General features: G+C 39.9%; 1 protein-coding gene across 1 annotated transcript in view; it reads right to left on the bottom strand.

Annotated features, from left to right (window-relative positions):
- Positions 1 to 20099, bottom strand: part of NEK10 (NIMA related kinase 10) — a 221021-nt gene that overhangs the window by 11177 nt on the left and 189745 nt on the right. The window contains exons 33-34 of the mRNA XM_055321516.1: positions 19092 to 19192; positions 10563 to 10673 (exon numbers count right to left, since the gene is read on the bottom strand). Coding sequence (XP_055177491.1) covers positions 10563 to 10673; positions 19092 to 19192 — 212 coding nt within the window. The remainder of the gene's footprint in view (positions 1 to 10562; positions 10674 to 19091; positions 19193 to 20099) is intronic.

Here is a 20099-nt window from a genome sequence, read left to right as displayed (position 1 = left end):
ACAAATCAAAACCACAATGAGATACCACCTCACACCAGTGAGAATGGGGAAAATTAACAAGGCAGGAAACCAAAAATGTTGGGCGAGGATGCGGAGAAAAGGGAACCCTCTTGCACTGTTGGTGGGAATGTGAAATGGTGCAGCCACTCTGGAAAACTGTGTGGAGGTTCCTCAAAGAGTCAAAAATAGATCTGCCCCTACAACCCAGCAATTGCACTGCTGGGGATTTATCCCAAAGACACAGATGCAATGAAACGCCGGGACACCTGCACCCCGATGTTTCTAACAGCAATGTCCACAATAGCCAAACTGTGGGAGGAGCCTCGGTGTCCACTGAATGATGAATGGATAAAGAAGATGTGGTTTATGTATACAATGGAATATTACTCAGCCATTAGAAACGACAAATACCCACCATTTGCTTCAACTTGGATGGACCTGGAGGGTATTATGCTGAGTGAAACAAGTCAATCGGAGAAGGACAAACATTATATGGTCTCATTCATTTGGGGACTATAAATAATAGTGAAAGGGAATAAAGGGGAAAGGAGGAAAAAATAAGTGTGAAATAGCAGAAAGGGAGACAGAACATGGAAGACTCCTAACTCTGGGAAACGAACTAGGGGTGGTAGAAGGGGAGGTGGGCAGGGGGTGGGGGTAACTGGGTGGCGGGCACTAAGGTGGGCACTTGATGGGATGAGCACTGGGTGTTATTCTATATGTTGGCAAATTGAACACCAATAAAACATAAATTTATTATTAAAAAAAAAAAGAACTGCAAACCCTCAGAAGGATGCCCGTGGATGAAGGCAAGGGCGAAAATTCATTAGTCTTATGTTTGAATACATTTATTTTTATTACAGAAACTCTCAGAACTTTCTCCAGTTCAGTTTTTTTGACATACATGTTCTTCTAGCACATCTTTTTTGCCTCTTACTATATGTTATGATCTGAGCAGGTTTTGTAAAACAGAGATGAAAACCATCAAATCACATATACCAATGACCTCCCCAGACTATCAGCACTATGCTGGGCACCAAGGAGGACACAGCAACGAAACGATTTACAACTTGCTTGGGGAAAGAGGCTAATGTACTTGAACGACAGAGCAAAGGAATAAACAATGAAGTGTAAAATGAGGTAGGGAGTTCTCAGCTTCCAAAAGGAGGTATGTTTCATGAAGACCAGCAGGATTTTTAGAAGCTCTGCAGCAGAAACACTGGAGCCAAGCTTTGAAGGATGGATTTGGGTGGATGCAAGGAAGCAAAGCAGACATTCCAGGTGAGTAGAACTTGGGGGGGGCAAAGCCTGGGCACTGCATACCAGTAGCAAGGTGATGAAAGGGATATGACAAAAGTCCATGTTATAGAAGTGTGGGGATCTAGATTGAAGAGAGGAAAGCAAACACCCTTCATTAATTCAGCAGGGATTTTTTTATCAGCTATCAAATGCCACACACACACACACACACACACACACACACACACACACAGATCTAAACAATGAAAACAGCCCATGGTGGCCAAAAATTGTATTCTGGGAGCTTACTGCCTAATTAGGGAGGAATACATCTGTGAAATACATTTCACACCTGGATATATGTGAAATTGCAACTGTGCTGAATGTACAGAAGGATGGGCCTATGGTTCTAGGAGGTAACAAGCAGATTTGCCTTAGACGGGAAAGTCCCCCCCCCCCAAAAAAAAGACACTTATGCTGAGAGCTGAAAGAATGAGTAAGGATGAGTAAAGGATGGAGACGGAAGATCTTGAGAGGCAGGAAAACAAGCATTTGCAAAGACACAGGAGAAAGCAGACAGACCACAGATGGTACCTGTGGCTGGTATGGGACAACAAAGAGAAAGACAGGTATGAGATGAGGGTAGAAAAGATGAATGGATAAAGAAAATGTGGTTTATGTATACAATGGAATATTACTCAGCCATTAGAAACGACAAATACCCACCATTTTCTTCGATGTGGATGGAACTGGAGGGCATTATGCTGAGTGAAATAAGTCAATTGGAGAAGGACAAACATTATATGGTCTCATTCATTTGGGGAATATAAAAAATAGTGAAAGGGAATAAAGGGGAAAGGAGAAAAAATGAGTGGGAAATATCAGAAAGGGAGACAGAACATGAGAGACTCCTAACTGTGGGAAATGAACTAGGGGTGGTGGAAGGGGAGGTGGGCAGGGGGGTGGGGGTGACTGGGTGATGGGCACTGAGGGGGGCACTTGATGGGATGAGCACTGGGTGTTATTCTATATGTTGGCAAATTGAACACCAATAAAAAAATGAAATAAAATAAAATAAATAAAATAAAATAAAATAAAAAGAAAGATGGGCAGGGCTTGGACCAAATGGGACTGTGAATACTGGGGGGAGGATTTGGCAGTTTATGCTTAGAGCCCCTGAACAGCTTTCTGGGTGTGTGTGCATGTGTGGCGTGGTCAGATTTCTGTTCTGAAAGGATCACTCTGGACACAATTGCATGACAGTCTGCATGGGGCTAGAGATGTCAGGGTGGATGTAGACCTAGAGAAGGCTCCTGCAAATAATGTGGGCCCAAAAAACTAGATGCCAGGGTTTGGATGGTGAGGCAGGAAACTGGAGGCTGGGCCCCAAAAACTAGATGCCAGGGTTTAGATGGTGAGGCAGGAAACTGGAGGCCACTAAGGTTTTTTGGTATGCTTAAAAAAAAAAAAAAAAAAAAAAAAGCAGTATTTAGAAACTTAGTCTGGCAAGATGGATTGGAGAAAGGGGAGGTCAGCAAAGAAACTGTGACAGTAGTACCAGCAAGAAGTGCTAAGAGTTGGAACTAGGTGGTAACCAAGAGGAAGATCAAGTACCCTTCCCTAATAATACCAGTAGTGCCTACAGCCACTTATGAGTACTTAAACATTCTAGACATACTGGATGTTCCATCTGATTCTTGCAACTACCTCCAAGGTAAGCATTATCCCAGTTTTACAGATGGGGACACTGAAAAGGAATGTGCTCAAGGAGCATAGCTAGTAAGTGGCAGAACCAGGGCTATGACCCAGGGCTTTCACATCAAAGGGCAAGCAAAACCGCCTATGCAAAGAAGATCCAAAGATGTTAATGACTTAAGGAACAAAATAAATAACATGGAGCAGCCAAACATGACTGCAAAGTTTAAAGACTGAGTGGAAGGAAAACATGCCTCCAGTAATAGTGATGCAGATGCAGGAAGGAGGAAGAAGGTAGAGAGTCCAATTCTGGACATACCAGCTAGGCAAGAAAATGGTCACCCAGTAGGAAGGATGTGGATGCTACCACGGAACTAACTGTTCAGAGCAGCTGCCCTGATGGCTGCCAGAGGCGCTGAGGTAGTTCAGCAGTCCTGGACCAGTGCTATGTGGGCACTCTCTCCTCTCAAACATTCAGCTTAGAGAGGTACTCCCATCTTTGGCATATACGTTCTGTTTGGAGGAATCCTTAAGACCCTCCTTCTGAACTGACATAAAAGGGCTCTCCTGCTCTGAATAAACATAGTTTATATAAACTATTAAACATAGTATCTACAGTTCTAAAGAGCAAAGGACTGTACATCCTTTTGAACTAAGCCAAGTAAATATTAGAGAACAGACTGGGGGCACCTGGGTGGCTCAGTCAGTTAGGCATCTGCCTTCAGCCCAGGTCATGATCCCAGTGTCCTGGTACTGAGCCCCACTTCAAGCTCCCTGCTCAGGGGAGTGTCTGCTTCTCCTTCTCCCACTCCCCCTGCTTGTTCTCTCTTCTGTCAGATAAATAAATAAAATCTTTAAAAAACGAGAGAGAAAACAGACTGTATCATTGTTACTACCCCGCTCCCCCAGAACTCACTGATTTGGAGCAAGCATTGAGCAATTTTAGCACTTCACTGTTCAATTGAGAATATAGTGCCAAAACCTAAATGAGAAATAAAAAAAGGAACAAAAAAAATGTAATCTTCATTAAATTCCTGAACTGTATCTTCTTTTCCTTATCATAAAATAAGGTTGCCTTTGCTGCAGAACAACTACACCAATTATTTGGAATCTAATCAGTGGAGGTAGGACTCTGAAGGAAATGAAACAGTATAAATGAAATTAGGTGACAGAAGTGAGAAAATTTTTGACGTCTTACACCACACATCACTCACCAGTCCTCTGATCTTTTTTCCTTTAGATTTTCCTGTCCTTTTTGACTGTTATAACATGTTAAGACATAATATATTGTCTTATTTTTCATCTTCTCTAACCTACAGCTTCTTTCTAATAAAGTTTTTATAGGCCACTTTGTTGACAGACATGACCAGTGTTTATACTCACTATTCTCTGATACTTAAGCACTCACACACGTATGCATGTGCACCTCCACATGGATGGTCTATCATCCACACTCCATGGGATGCACATAGCATCACTCCCGTCACCCCTAATTCCCCTGGAAGCTGATGCGCTGTTTATATTTCCACCAAAGATTATGTTTCTAACAAAGAATTCCCAAACTCAAAAAAGGCAGTCTACAACCAGGAGCTCATCCTCTCAGGATCTCCATTCAGACACTGAAGGTGGTATCTAGGAAGAAGATGAATAGTGCCCCCCCCCCCCCCGCCACTGGGCGGGACAGCCCTGCTATAGGAAGTTCTCCACTTGGTCCAAACAGGTGGGCACTGCTGATTTATGATGCCCTCATCAGGCCCTGAAAAGGGCTAGGCAAATATAAGGCGTAATTATTAATGTGCATAAAAAGACATTAATTAAAGCAGAAGAGGAGACAGCCTACTAATTGGAAAAGAGCCAGAATCCTGGAGTTAGGAATTAAAGAGATGCCAGCTATTGAATAACGTAAGCTTGACATTGCTGATCTGAGCTGAAGTACAGATTAGGAACCAAAGAGAAGTGCTCTCTTCTCCTTGCAATTTATTTATTTAAGAAAAGATGTCATTTTTCCAGTAGAATTCCCCAGCCTGGATTTTCTGACTATCCCCATGGTGTCATTTAACATGTTCTCTTGGCCCATGTACTTGCTGCAAGTGGGTAGCTAGATGTAGAGCAGAGATTGGCAAACTTCTTCAGTAGAGGGCCAGATAATAAATGTTTACAGATTTACAGGCCATGTAGTCTCTGTCACAGCTCCTCAACTGTGCCTATAATGTGAATGCAACCATAGATAACATGAGTGAATTTATGTGGTTGGGTTCCAATAACTTTATTTCCAAAAACCATAGTCTGCTCACACCCAAAATAGAAGCTTCCTCAGATGCAGATCCAAACTTTTAGCAAATATATTTCATAGATGGTACTGCATGTCTGTCAGGAGACCTATAACATCTGGATGCCCCTCTTTCGGTGACATTAGCAAGCCACTGGTGATGATGTCTAGCTCCATTATTTCATTAGAGGCTGCAACACGGTATTTTTATACCTCTGGTTCTTATTAGCTGAAGTATTACTTTATTTTTTTTAAAGATTTTATTTATTTATTCATGATAGTTACACACACACACACACACAGAGAGAGAGAGAGAGAGAGAGAGAGAGAGAGGCAGAGACATAGGCAGAGGGAGAAGCAGGCTCCATGCAGGGAGCCCGACATGGGATTCGACCCCAGGTCTCCAGGATCGCGCCCTGGGCCAAAGGCAGGCGCCAAACCGCTGCGCCACCCAGGGATCCCTGAAGTATTACTTTAATAAGAAACTCCCCCCTTTATCAGTTGAGTTACCCTGGGATAAAATTCTTAAGGCAATGGCAGAAAAAAGGTTTGATTCTTTCCTTCTGTAAGTAGTTTTGAAAATAATGAATTGGTTACTTAGCGTCCTCCGAAGGAAACCAATGAGGGATTTTTTTTTTTTTACTCTCATGAACTCTTAGATTGAAACTTTATTTAATGCTTTCAATCCACTGCAGTTATTATTCTTATTGATGCTCTAATTATCCAATAGATAGCCTCCTTAAGTTGACTCCTGAGTCCTATTGACACATCCTCAGTAATCCTTGAAGGCATCTTCGCTACATGATCTATTATGTCAAGACATTCCATCTAATCCCTTTTAGTTTCTGCTCTAGAGCTGCTATCAGTTATATTTCCAAGGGAGCTCACTGCCGCTTGCTTAGTTTCTAAACAACTTAGTAAAAATATTAAGAAATATGTGTAGTTTTTTAAAGAAAAGAATTATCATAAATTCATACTCCTTCATATTGGTATTTCCAATTCTAATTTGAATGAATATATTCCATCTTGTTTCTGTTTCTCCTTCCTCTCATGCCGAAAATCCTAGTTTCCCAAATGCTGTACAATTACTCACATGCTTTATTCTCCTCACAATTTTAGCCAAGGCTGAGCAGACTGGACTGAAGATCAGCTTAAGTAAGTCATAAATAAAGAGCTTAGTTTCTTAGAAAAGGGCTTTTCTATTTTTTCACTCTTCTATATATCCTGCCGGGTCTTAGGCCATTTATCAGAAGGTACAATCATCCCATAATGATTCCTCAAACTGGAGACATGGAGTCCCTGGATTTTAGGACTAGTTTCAGGGGAGAAGGTGGAAATCAAATGCATTTATGTGCTGTCACTGCTTGCTTCTTCAACAGTCCTTTGGGGATGACTGTTTTAGTCAAAGGCTAATTGGCCACTCCACCAAGATTATACAGGGAATGAAAGATCCATTTCTGAACAAAAATTATGACTAACAAAAGATTAGACTAGAAAGGGAGAAAAATAGAGACCACAAACTTTTCTCGTTTGTGTTTAAATGAGGACAGGAGGGCTTCTCTTTATATTAATAAAAATTATACAAATATTATATGTATCAATATATATCATATGTTATATATATCAATAAGGAATAGTACCAATATAGATTATTATCAATATAGTATATACTCTGTATTCAACAATCACACATCTGCCATGTGCCAGGCACTGTGTGAGACTCTAGGCAATCAAAGATTAATACAACATACTCACTGCCTTTGGGAAAAACATAAATCCAAGCCAGATAAAACAACAACAATGGGGATGCCTGGGTGGCTCAGTGGTTGAGTGTCTGCATTCGGCTCAGGTCATGATCCTGAGTCCCATATCGGGCTCCCCACAGGGAGTCTGCTTCTCCCTCTGCCTATGTCTCTGACTCTCTCTCTGTGTCTCTCATGAATAAATAAATGAAACCTTTACAAAAATTTAAAAAATTAAAACATGACAATGTAAGTGAAAAAGTGACTGAAGCACAGAGAAAGGGGAGATTAATTCTGAACAGGAAATTGAGAGAGATTTTTACAGGGGAGCTGGCCTCTCAGTTCAGCAGTGGAGAAAAGGAAGTATGTTAATATTCCAGGCAGAAGATCCGTTTCGTGCACAGGAGAGCAGACCTGCTTCTATGATCGGGAGGGTAAACACCACAGTGGTATGAATCACCAGGAGCATGTAGTACCCGAGAAGGGGACCAGAGCATTCCTCAAAGGAGAATTTAATCTGCCTCTAAACAAAGTTGAAAAGAAGGTTAAGTCTGTGCCCCCTTGAGTTCCCTCACTCAGACTCCCTGAACACTCTCTACCACCCCATTAATTCGTTTTCACTCCCCAAACCGAGGACAGAAGGTAAGTGCTCTGAGAGGTGCCGCCACTGCACAGAGGTAGGCTGACAAGGTAGGTGGGACCATTTTAACAAAAGAGTATCTTTTTTCTATCAGGAGAGAAGAGAAAGAGAGCAAGGAAGGGATGCAAACCAATAGACGTCAGTAACAAAAGAGAAAGTGATCAGCTTTAAGGACGTGCACTGGTGGAAAATCACAGCATCAGGGGAAGAGTCAGAGGCACCTTCGTGCATCAGTTTGCTGTAGGCACTTTTCATCTCTTAAAGCTGGGATTTCTGTTAAAATAGATTTGTGTACAAACTGGATTATTCTGCATATATTTTAATAAGAGCATAAAAACTTGGCAACATGTAATATTTTTCATGGGAGATTTGAGTCTCTGCCTCCCTAAAATATATTTATTGGTATTCATGATATAATATGTAAATATAATAAAATAAATATCGGCAGTATCCTCCACTTCTGTTTTGAGCTACTCAAGCTTTGTTTCTTGGCCTGATTTGCCAACACAATCCTTGAAAGAAATTGTGCTCTTTCATCTCTGATGAGGTAGGGTTTATGTTTTGTTTACCTGCTGCTGTATCTCTTTTTCCACCTCGTTTGTGTATTTGCAGACATCACTGATGTAAGGCAACAGAGCAAACACACTGTTTGCATTTCTTATCAAAGAGCCTATCATACTGCCTGAATAAGAAGTACATTTATGCTTAAGATTGGATCCATTAGGGCAGCCCCAGTGGCACAGCGGTTTAGTGCCGCCTGCAGCCCGGGGTGTGATCCTGGAGACCCGGGATCGAGTCCCATGTTGGGCTCCCTGCATGGAGCCTGCTTCTCCCTCTGCCTGTGTCGTCTCTGCCTCTCTCTCTCTCTCTCTCTCTCTGAATAAATAAATAAAATCCTTTTTTTAAAAAAAATTGGATCCATTAAAGGAGAAAGAAACTTTAATGAAGAAGTTCATTGGCCACCTGACTGTTTCAAAGTTTAAGTGTATGATAAAACTTAAAAAATATATAGATAAAACTGGAGCAGGCCCAAACTGCTTGGAGAAAGGGGAGATTAATTCTGGGGAGAAGGAGGGCTTGTAAACACTTCCCAATGTATAGAAATGGCTATCAGCCAGGACAAAGGGATTTCCTGTCATCAAGTTGTGCTAATTAGAGACAACCAATTTTCCTTCTGTCTGGTTAATTTACCTTCTTTGTGATTTAGTTTTTGTGTGTATGAATAGAAATATTTACTAACACCCAAGGTCTAGGAGATTCTAGAATGTCAAAGATGGAAAGCAGCTTAGAAATACAATTGGCCCTTGAACAACACAGATTTGAATTGCATGGGTCCACTTACAAGTGGATTTCTTACAGTACAGTACTGAAAATGTATTTTCTCTTCCTTATGATTTCCTTAACATTTTCTTATTTCTAGCTCACTTTATTGTAAGAGTACAGTATATAACACATAACATACAAAATGTGTGTCAATCCCCTATTATGTCATTGGCAAACCTTCTGATCAATAGTAAGCAGTTAGTTGTTAAGGTTTTTGGGGGAGTCAAAAGTTATATGTGGATTTTCGGGGCACCTGGGTAGCTCAGTCAGTTAAGCGTCTGACTCTTGGTTGCAGCTCAGCTCATGATCTCATGGGTCATGAGATCAAGCCCCATGGCTGGCTCCATGCTCAGTCAGGGAGTGGGGATCAGATCTGGTTGAGATTCTCTCTCCCTCTGCTTCTCACTTAACTTGTGTGTGCTCATGCTCCCTATCTCTTAAGATGAATAAATAAATCTTCCTTCCTTCCTTCCTTCCTTCCTTCCTTCCTTCCTTCCTTCCTTCCTTCCTTCCTTCTTTTCCTTCCTTCCTTCCTTCCTTCCTTCCTTCCTTCCTTCCTTCCTTCCTTCCTTCCTTCCTTCCTTCCTTCCTTCCTTCTTTAAAAAGATTTTATTTATCTATCCATGAGAGACACAGAAAGAGAGAGTCAGGAACATAGGCAGAGGGAGAAGCAGGCTCCATGCAGGAAGCCCGATGTGAGACTCAATCCTGGGACCCTGGGATCACACCCTGAGCCGAAGGCAGACACTCAACCCCTGACCCACCCAGAATCCCAATAAATCTTTTTTAAAAAGTTATACATGGATTTTCAACTGTGTGGGAGCAGGGGATCAGTGCCCCTAATCCCCATGTTGTTCAACAGTCAACCATGGTTCATTCTACCCTCATAGGAGATTAAAAATCACAGCTTCAGATAGTTAAATGACTTGTTCAGAGTGGCATAGCCCAATTTACAGGCTTGTTGGAGAAGGTTCTAACAAAATATTGGAATAGAATTCTCTTGAAAAAGGCTAAAATATATATATTAATTAAAGATATTTAATAACATTTATTCCTAGGAAAACATGTGCAATTATACTGAAAGAACTATTAGTTTTCTGACATGATGGCCACAGAAATAAAGGTGAGAAAGGCAAAGGCAAAGACATCCTCAATTTTGTATCATAAGTGGCGCTATGATCTGAATGGTTGCATCACTTTAAATTTCTCTCCTGAAACCTAACCCTACCAGGTGATGGTATTGGGAGGTAGGGTCATTGTGAGGTAATTAGGCCATAAGGGCAGGGCCCCTATGGAAGTGCTCTTCCAAAAAAAAGTGTCCTTACATAGAGCTCCCAGTTTCCTTGCTTCTTTGCCATGTGAGGACAGGAAAAAGTCACAAGTCTATAAATGGGAAGAAGGCTTGTACCAAACTTGACCATGCTGGCCCATTGATACTGGACCTCCAGCTTTCAGAACTGTGAGCAATCTGCCATTACAAGCTCCCCAGTTGATGGTATCTCTTTTTTTATAGCAGCTTGAAAGGACTAAAACAAACCGTTAATGATAAGATCCTTGAATAGAGGATGGAATGTAAAGTACAAAACAGAAAATTTAACTCTTATGATGTGTTTTTGATAGCCAAAGAAGAGTTCCTAAAGGTCGAATACTGTACCTTTTTAATTTCAGATTTCAAATTGCAAGGGTTACTCTGCTGGCTGAAGAGGGATTTCTTGAATCTCTCTATAACCCTTCTTTTCAAATTGTGATGCAAAGCTGGAGGGAGCTGCATAAAATGAGAAAACAGTTATTATAAGCAAATTGTTAACACTGCACAGATGACTCCCTGGAAGCATTCACTGAGGGTCAGTGTAACAATATTGATTCAACAGGACTAAATAAGATATCAACTTTACTCTGAATAGCATGACAAGGTGTGATAATCTTTCATTCCACAATCCAGAAGAAATATATTACTCTTCTCTCTTTCAAAAGCCTGCTTCCATTTCTCCTATTGTTCTTTCATTCTATTGGTATTATTTTTCATATAACAACTAAATTTCACATACACAATGAATTTGGTAAAGAAGACCACTTCACAAGGAAGGATGCATTCTACCAGATGTTTAAGGTGTTTATGTAATGCCCAGAACTTTGCTAAACATCCTAACCAAGGCCCTTTTCCTAAAGGATCTGATGCTTTGGAAAAGGAAGTATATATCTGCATTGCTACATAGTCAGATGTCTGTCTGTGAATGCTCCTGAATGTTCACATGGAGAGAAGTCAGATTGTAAGGATCAATCTTGTCAAGAAGAAAAGAATGAATGTACATTGGGACTAAGCCTGGATGAATGTACATTGGGACTAAGCCTGATTTAATAACTTAGTAGGAAGTCACATTAAAGTCTTAGAAAACATGGTGATTGGATGAAACTGCGGATTTCAAAAAATTGATTTTGGATTGCTTTGCAGGTTGAAACAAAGAAACCAAAGATCCCAAAGAGCACAGAGGGATGAAGTAAAGTTTGAGAGAAGAATAAGAGAGTAAAGAAATAGGGTCAGCATGATAAGAGGTCTCAGAGTGTAAATAATGTCTGGTTTGTTTAAAATATGGAGAGGATTTGGAAGGAGATGAAAAAGAATCAGTAAAACAAAGATGGCTAAGTGGGGAGGAAAACACGGTAGTAGGTGCTCTCTCAAGATTAAAAACAAAGCAAAACAAATCAAACAAACAAAAATACAAGATTATAATTCAAAGTTCACATCAAAAGAAAAAAAATGTGGTAGTGACAGTTATTTACCCACCCCCACTCCATTTTTCTATACTCCCTTATAGTTTAGGTTTTATGCCATATAACTACTTTTGTCCAATGAAAATGATACGTATCACTCTGAGGATGAGGAAATGCAAAGCCTTCCATTGTCCTTGTCCATTCTGGGCAAGGAGCTTAGATTCCACCCTTTCCAGGTGGCACAGCCACAAGATGGACAAGTACCGCCTGACCTTTCTGACTTTAGCTAGATGAGAAATAAACCTCTACTGTATCAAGCAAATACAGCATTGAATCCCTATTGAGCTCTTTTTATGTCAATACTATAGCATTCTTGTACGTTGCTCCAGATGTAATCATTCTCCCTCTCTCCAGCAAATAGTCATAATTATTGATGTCCTTCTACATGGAATGAAAAAGGAAATAAAGAAATGTGGAGAGAGGCTGGGGGAGAGAAACAGAGAGAGAGTTCTTGGCATTAATGAGCAAATATTTGGAAGACAGATAATAAGGAAAATGAGTATAAGTGATATATGTGTGCATGAGAGATTAGCAAAAGTAGAATGGATTTAACTTAAAAGTAGGATCAGATAGTGAAGGGAAGGGTTATTTTCATACTTTCCTAGCAAGAGAATTGGTTAGAGAGGAGAAGGGATGGGAGAAATGCTGAGAGATACCTTTTGGGATTTGGTAATTCCCTACTGTAATGCACTAGAAACTGCCACTTCCCTAAATCAAACACCAGAGGGCAGTGTCGGACCAGGACCATCTAGTCGCCTTGCATGATTCTAATTGCCAGAGAAGGTGGCAGCAAGCCTTCTCTGATACACCGAATAGTCTGCACAGCAAACTTTGAAGGTGTGAAGTACATTGGGTCCACAGGTTCCTTTAAAAGAGACCCCAACACTGGCAGCTCCCAGTAGCAGATTATTAACTCAAATATTCTTAAAATCCCTGCTATTCATTTAACTTGATAAGCCTCTCGTTAACATAGAATTGCTTTCATTGCTTCTGATTGCTTGAATTAATTCTTACAAAAGCTTTCTTGAATAAGTTAACAGTCAACTTAAGATTCATATACAGGGCAGTATTAGAAAGCTACTTTAGCTTATTGGAATTGTTTGTCCCTATAGACAGCAGCCTATGTTTAAAATTTTCATGGAAGAATTTAAAATTTTGCACAGAATGATGACTCATGCATAGTTCAATTGCAGAAGATGTAAGCATGTTACTCTATTATATATAAGGACTATAATACTAAGAACAGAATATTAATACCTACAATTTGTATGTGCCGGTTACTATGATTACTCCTTTGTGTGTATTACGTCACTTTTCTCTGCACAATTAACTTATAAAGCAGGTACGATCTTAAAGCTAAGGAAATCAGAGTTTAAAGACTTACGTAACATGCAAAGATATTTTCTGAGGTAGTACGTCTCTTAACACAACCATTACACTGGAGCAAACACACCACCACTAGCATTACTATAGTAATGCTTTATAAACTATTCACATACTTTATTTCCTTTAGCAAAAATAGTCCCGTAAGCTACCCAAATTTTATTGATAAAGAAACTGATTCTAGAAAAGAATCTCTCAACAAAAGCTTATTTCTTGTTTGTTTTTACTATACCAAAGTCACAACAGAAAAAAATGAAATCAGATCTCTATATTCTACACTAGAGTTTCTTGAACTTCTATCATATATGGGTACTTTTTAAAGATACATTCTCTAGTATCTCTAAGAATATGTCAGCAGGCCATCAGTAGTAGAAAGAACCCAATTTGAAGTGACTTAAATAATATCTTACTATAGGAACAAATTATTTCAATACATTACTGCTTAAGGTATTTCCCTAAATGCTTAAAAAATACTCAAAGTTTATTATCAAAATAAATACACAAAATGTAAGCTTTCTCTTAGAATTTGCAAACCCTGAAAACATGAGTGCACTTAGATACAGGGCTTTATCTTAAATTCTATTTAATTTGCCCCTCTTCCCATTAAGAACCAGGAGATCCAGATAAGAGAAAGTAATGATGATTCTAATTTCATCCTTCACTACTGCTGAAAAAAACAGTATGTTTTACTGATGACCATAGGTAGTATTACTTCATCTGAGGGATAGCACATTGCTGTTCCCAGACACATTTTTTTTTGTTTTGTTGGCAACAGCGGAGATTGTTAAAATGGCAGTCCAAAGGAGATCCACCTAAACTCCCTGTCTGTTTTCTAGGAGACAGATGTTTAATTTTTAAAAGTTGCCATATGCTGATTTTCAAAGCCTTTCTTGGGACGCCGGGGTGGCTCAGTGGTTGAGCGTCTGCCTTTGGCTCAGGGCGTGATCCTGGAGTCCCGAGATTGAGTCCCACATCGGGCTCCTTGCATGGAGCCTGCTTCTCCCTCTGCCTGTGTCTTTGCCTCTCTTTCTGTGTCTCTCATGAATAAATAAATACAAATCTTAAAAAAAAAAGAAAGCCTTTCTTTAAAAAAGCAATCAAATCCTATGTATAGAATTAAATCCAAAGCTTAAGTTGGCTGTGTAGGTCTTACCTAAGCAATCACATACAAAGATTTGTACTAAAAGGCAACATATGTACATCAGTCACCTTATGTGCCCAAAGATGGATTTTGGTTTCCAGCAATGGAAATGAACCACTGATTTCATTCTCAGCTGGCTGTCTTAAGATTACAATCTCAGTTTTGATAAAAACAGATGTCAAATCAATGAGGACAGCATAAGGATTTTAACATCCTGCCTTTAAAATAGTTGCTTTTAGATGATTTCCAAGATCTGTCTCCATGGAAACTGGATAGGAGAGGCCACCACCGGCCAAAAGTAAGCGATTTCCCCTGTAAGGTTATCTGCGGTTGTCAGGAGGGATCTGGCCCTGTGATTCAGCGTAGCTGTCACAGCATAAGTCTGCAAGGGAGTTTGACTTGGAAATAAACATGTAGACAAGAAGAGATGTTTGTTTGTGTGTTGTTTATTCGGATTTACTTTCATCAGTTTTCCTTTGTAATTAGCAGACACAGAGAACTGATCTTGGTTGTCAACCTATAGCAAATATAAGAGTATAATGTTTAGACTTGTTTTATCTCCTTTATTTGAAAGGCATTGACTTGGGTTAGCATTGTAATTTAAAGTTCCCCAGAGGGGAAATATTCCTTACTATTTGCAATGTCATAAACTTTCAAGTATTCTGGAAATACATTTTAAAAACCACAGTGGTTATGTCTGAACTTGTAGCATGGAATACCATCTTGCCAAAAAATATGAACTCATTTTTTATGCTGGCAGTGTGAGAGCATAATAATAAGATTTTATAATCATTTCATTCTTGCTTTAACATACTTTGAAATCCAATAAAGAAATGGAATACATCGATTAAAAAGTTTTTTTATTATATAAAAATTAGCAAGACAGTCATATGGAAACTGTATTTAAATTTCAAAGTCTATTTTCTCTCAATTTAGTAGTTTAAGCATTGAAGTAACCAATACGCTATTTAAGGTTATTTCCATAACACAAAAGTTAAGAATGCCTCCTCATATTTCTACATCAGCATTTAAATGGAAATGCACTTACTCAACAGAGATATGGCAGCTTATGTCTTATTAACCAATTTTCTATATCCCCCTCATATTGCCATGCACCCCGACACCCTCTTTCATTTAATCAGGTAGACAATTCTGTGTGATTGCCTAAGGGGAAGGTTGACAGCAGAAAATGGAGGAAAAAGTAATCCATTTCAGATTCTTGAGTCTCAAAAGGCTAGCCTGCAGGGTGACTGAAGAGAATGCCTGCCTGATTTAGGGAAAAAATGTGATAGAAGAGAACCAGGCTAGGGGAAGCCAAAGGGGAAGCAGTGAGAAAATCAGGGCTGAGTCGATCCCAAAGAAGGGAGCCCTTGCATAGCCCCCAGGTTAAGTGTGCCGGCTGCCCAGTAGCAGCCTCTCAGTTCCAAATCCACCCTTCGGTGCCTTGTATGTGACACTGGAATTTCTCCCTTGCCAGGATGTTCAGCTCTGTCAGTAGAGAGTGCTGGAGGGTTGCTGGAGGAGGGTGGTGCTTGTCTGGTTCCAGTGATGCTCCTGTCTTGCTTCCTTTCTGCAGCACTGAGTGGTCAGCTGCAATGGGGACCCCCAAATTGTGCTCACCCCAGACAACTTCAGTGGCACCAATCTTGCATGCAGCTTCCCAGAATGTTCCATGGTGCAGCACCAACCAGTAGGCAGCCTCCTCTGGTCCCAGAGAGGGCATTTACTGGCCTAAGCCTGATGTGCAGATTTCCAGTGAGTTCTACAGCACGATACCTCACCATGGATGACTTGCCCCAATTCCCTGAGGAAGACTTCCCTACAAGTTTCTCTAGCAGCACCTCAGTGGATTTCTCTGATCCTTCCAATGAGGTATGGACCTCAGCCCAGGATAGGGTTGTCTTCTTCTATTTTGTTCCTTTCTTGGGTGCTGTGCTTCAGGCCTGTAAGTAATGACTTCCTTATCTGCTCTTCCTATATTCTTTAGATATCTTTCCCCCTCCTTTTTAAATAATACCCTGTTATTATTAATAATTTTCAACAATTCTTTATATTAAATCTTTCCTGTTGAAATTACTGTGTGGTTTCTGTCTCCTAACTGGACCCTCACTGATAGAGTTGGTCCGAGGAAGGTCCCAGAAAAAGGACAGATGGGATTTGGAAATTGGTTGGATTGTACCCTTGGAACTGAGTCCAGTGCTGAGTTTTGCCATAGGACATAGGATGCAGATAACCCATGGCATGCAGTGGCATCACAACTAATTAGGGTATCATCATGATAAAGAACCAACTGAAGCAAGTGCCCTGGAACCTAATGTGGCTGCCAAACGTGGCTGCTAGACAGTATGAAGCTTGGTCCTTTAACTTTCAGTTCAAGTCATAGACTAAGGCCCAGAGAGATTACATGATAGCCCTAAAAACCTGTTATTTCTTGCTACCACAGCACTGATACAGCTGATAATCAAATGCAAATTTAATTGGGCAGTTTCTAAATTACAATGTCAGCTGAATGTATACTGTGCTAAGTTTCTCATGTGAAATTTAGAGAAAAGAATAGGATCCTAAAACTTGAAATAGGAATATTTTGCTGGATCCAGATAAAACCGACAATCTTGAACTTCAAGTCACTCGGAGGTATCATTGCCAGCAGAAGTAGCTTGTCACTCCGTGTCTGAGAAGTCAAGCTTTCCTTTGCTTGAAAACTTTACACCACCCTTATCTGAGACAGATGAGGAGTGATATCTTAAAAAGGAATGCCTATTCCTCATAAGGCCCACAACAATGAGAGTCAAGTCCATTCCTAGGGTCATATCTCAATATGATTCCGGGGAATTGGTACACACTATGACCCAGAAGGAAATAGCTTACCCATCCAAAGAATTGCAACACTTTGTTATTATATATTAGCAGCAACCCAGAGAACATGTGTAGTAGATGCTAAGGGTTTTAGGCCAAGAAGGGTAAACTGTAGCCCTAGATTAGGCTGAATTCATTCACACAGGTGCTCTTACTGGGGTTCAGATTTCATGTTAGTCGTGCAACTGAAGGTAACTGCTTAATTGGTTGGTGTCTTACTACTTGAACTCAATGGTGCCTACATTTAATGAGGACAAAATGCCAGAGCTTCCCTGGTATGTGGAAGAGGGAATTCAAAAGCTTGGGGAGACAGGCAGGCATGCTGGGGTGGATTTACCATGTATGACCTGCACACTCACTCCTCAATTACGTTCAGCAAGCTACTCCTCTCACTAAGGCATTGAGAAATACATTAGAGAGGGGTTCACCAGCATCCTTAAAATAACTTCTGTGGTTGCTTCCCTTTGTAGACCAGGTACAACACTGAAAGTATATGATTCCGATGGGGATGATGTGGTCTCAAACAAAAGCCAAGTGACAACTTTGTCACAATGACAAGTTGGGAGCACTTACCATAAAGGGTAAGAGAGATGTACTGTTAATTAGAATGCCTTGGCCCACAGAGATCTTTGGTGGTGGTTAACTGACTAGAGTGTTCCTTGGAAGGAAATAGATGGTCAGTTTACTAGAGTAATCTTTAATCCAAATAACAGAAAAGAAACTCAAAGCCTGATAGACAAAAAAAAAAAAAAAAAAAAAAAAAAAATGACCTGAGTTGCTGTTGCCATAGTGGAGAGTCATAGCCTCTCATACAGTTTCTAGACCTCAGTCAATTCAAAGACCCAAAGCCCTTAATGAGTGGGAAAGCTGGGACCTTTTTAGGAAGGGTCCAGAGAAACACTGCTGTAAGTATACACTATAAATTTTCTTACAAACCTTTCCCAAAGAGACTTGCAGCCATTTGTTAGAGTGTACACTGGGGAGAAAGAAATGCACAGGCTTTCAGAGAAGACTGGACACTGGTTATAAACTGGCATCAATTACTAGAGTCACTGTGGTACACCAATCAACATGTATTTTTTGTTTGTTTGTTTGCTTTGGAGGGGAGGTTAAATGTATTCCCCCAGTTTGACTTACAGTGGGCCCAGTTGGTCCACTGACCTGGTGGTATTTCTCTCTAGTACTCGAATGTATAATTGGAATTGCCACAACTGGCAACTGATGGGCTCATCAGAATGGCCCTCTGGATCTTAGACTGAGGAAATGTTTATATGACTTCCTCTTTGATATGTCTCAAGTGCATAGAACAGTAGCACCTAATAGTAGGCACCTAATAATTATATGTCAAATGAACGAATGAATGAACTACATAAGACATGCAATCTTAAGCTCCAGAATACTCTTTAGTTTCTTGTCCAAATGCTTACACTTCGTCTACAAAATTTCTTTTCTTATTAACAATAAGACTTTGGCCAACTTTGGTAAATGAACATTCAAGTTGCTCATCATTAGATTTCTGTAAATAATTAATAGCCATTTTCTAACAGTGATTGTTCCCCCAGTGCCTAAGAGTTACTGAGATTTAAGGCACTTTAAATAAGGAGTTTTAATAATCTTGGACCTTGTGTTTTCATTTCTCTGAGGTGTTCTAGTTTTAACCTAGAATCCTCAGGATTAGTGAGCAGGCGCTACTTTCCTTTCTTCCCTGTAGTAATGGTATTCAGAACTCAGCCCTGTTTCCACTTTCACTCCTACATTGAAGGGCCATTTGTGTTGAAGTTTATTTTGGTGGATACTGACAATGAAAGAGTAGGTTAGGAGTCATAGGGGAAACCTGCCATATTTGCTTTTTTTAATCCAACAATCTTTCTAGCCCTGCTGCTAAGCCAAAATGCTCTCAAATATATGTAGTTGGAGGGGATAAAAATTAGCATTCACTCCAAGTGAAAGTTCCACAAAGTAGTTTTTCAGCAGTATTAGTATCAAATTTGTACTTAAGATGAAAAGTAAATAAAAAACTAGCACACTGACCTGGGTGATATAGATGATTTTGTGCAGCTGAATTAAGATCTGCTGAATAGGATCACTGATCTGTCGTACTTTCCTCTGGGACACAGCAATCCCTGCAGATGCTGCGGATGATAAATTCTGCAGTTAGTCAAGATCCTGGTTTTCTCTTTCAAAAGCGGTATTACTGAAAAAATGGGGTAAAATTCTGAAAAAAAAATTAAGCTAAGATCCTTATCCTACCAATGAGATAATATGCAGAGATCCTGTAACACTTCAATATTTTACAATATGGGATGGACAATTTCTTCCCTTTACTCATAAGACTTCTAAGTAAAATAACAATGTCGCCTTTTATAAAATTTAAGATTCTTGAAAATTTTGCCTGCAATTACATCAGGCTGTCACCAGGAGTCAGTGATGCTTTGGATACTAGGGTCTTTGAAAAGCTATGTGCAGTTTAGAAGCTATCAGGCTTCTAAAATTTAGAGTCATTATGTTCTTAATATCATATTTTAAAACTAATTTTATTAAAACTACTAATGCAAATGCTAAATAGGCAATCTTCCAGAGCAAAAAACAAAAACAGAAACAAACAAAAGCCAAAAATCAAAAAAAGTATAATTTGTAACAATCAAGGATATGATAGTTGTTGTAACCTTTGATTTACAAATTTTCACCTGGATTTTCCTCCAGGTCTAAATAAGATACGTTTATAACTTATCCAGAGTTTGTATCATACAACCACACCACTTTTCACCATTTGAAGATGGTTTGGTATCAAACTGCACATGAACTGCTTCCCCACCTTCATGTGTCAGAGCCATAAGTAGTTCATTCTTAAATTTGAGGAATATAAAACTCTTTAAAGAAATGGCCTTCACCTCTAGATTAGCCACCAGGCCACCTCTGACTCTTCTCACCCTCAGATACACACTGGAGAAAATGGAAGAGAGACTTCAGACATGTGGATTGATAGAATCCTCTCCACCTCCTCCAGTTTCTTAGCTCTTGCCCTTCCTCCGTGTGACC

Source organism: Nyctereutes procyonoides, unplaced genomic scaffold, assembly GCF_905146905.1.
Source record: "Nyctereutes procyonoides isolate TBG_1078 unplaced genomic scaffold, NYPRO_anot_genome, whole genome shotgun sequence".
Lineage (NCBI taxonomy): Eukaryota > Metazoa > Chordata > Mammalia > Carnivora > Canidae > Nyctereutes > Nyctereutes procyonoides.
This window is presented reverse-complemented; position numbering and strand designations above follow the sequence as displayed.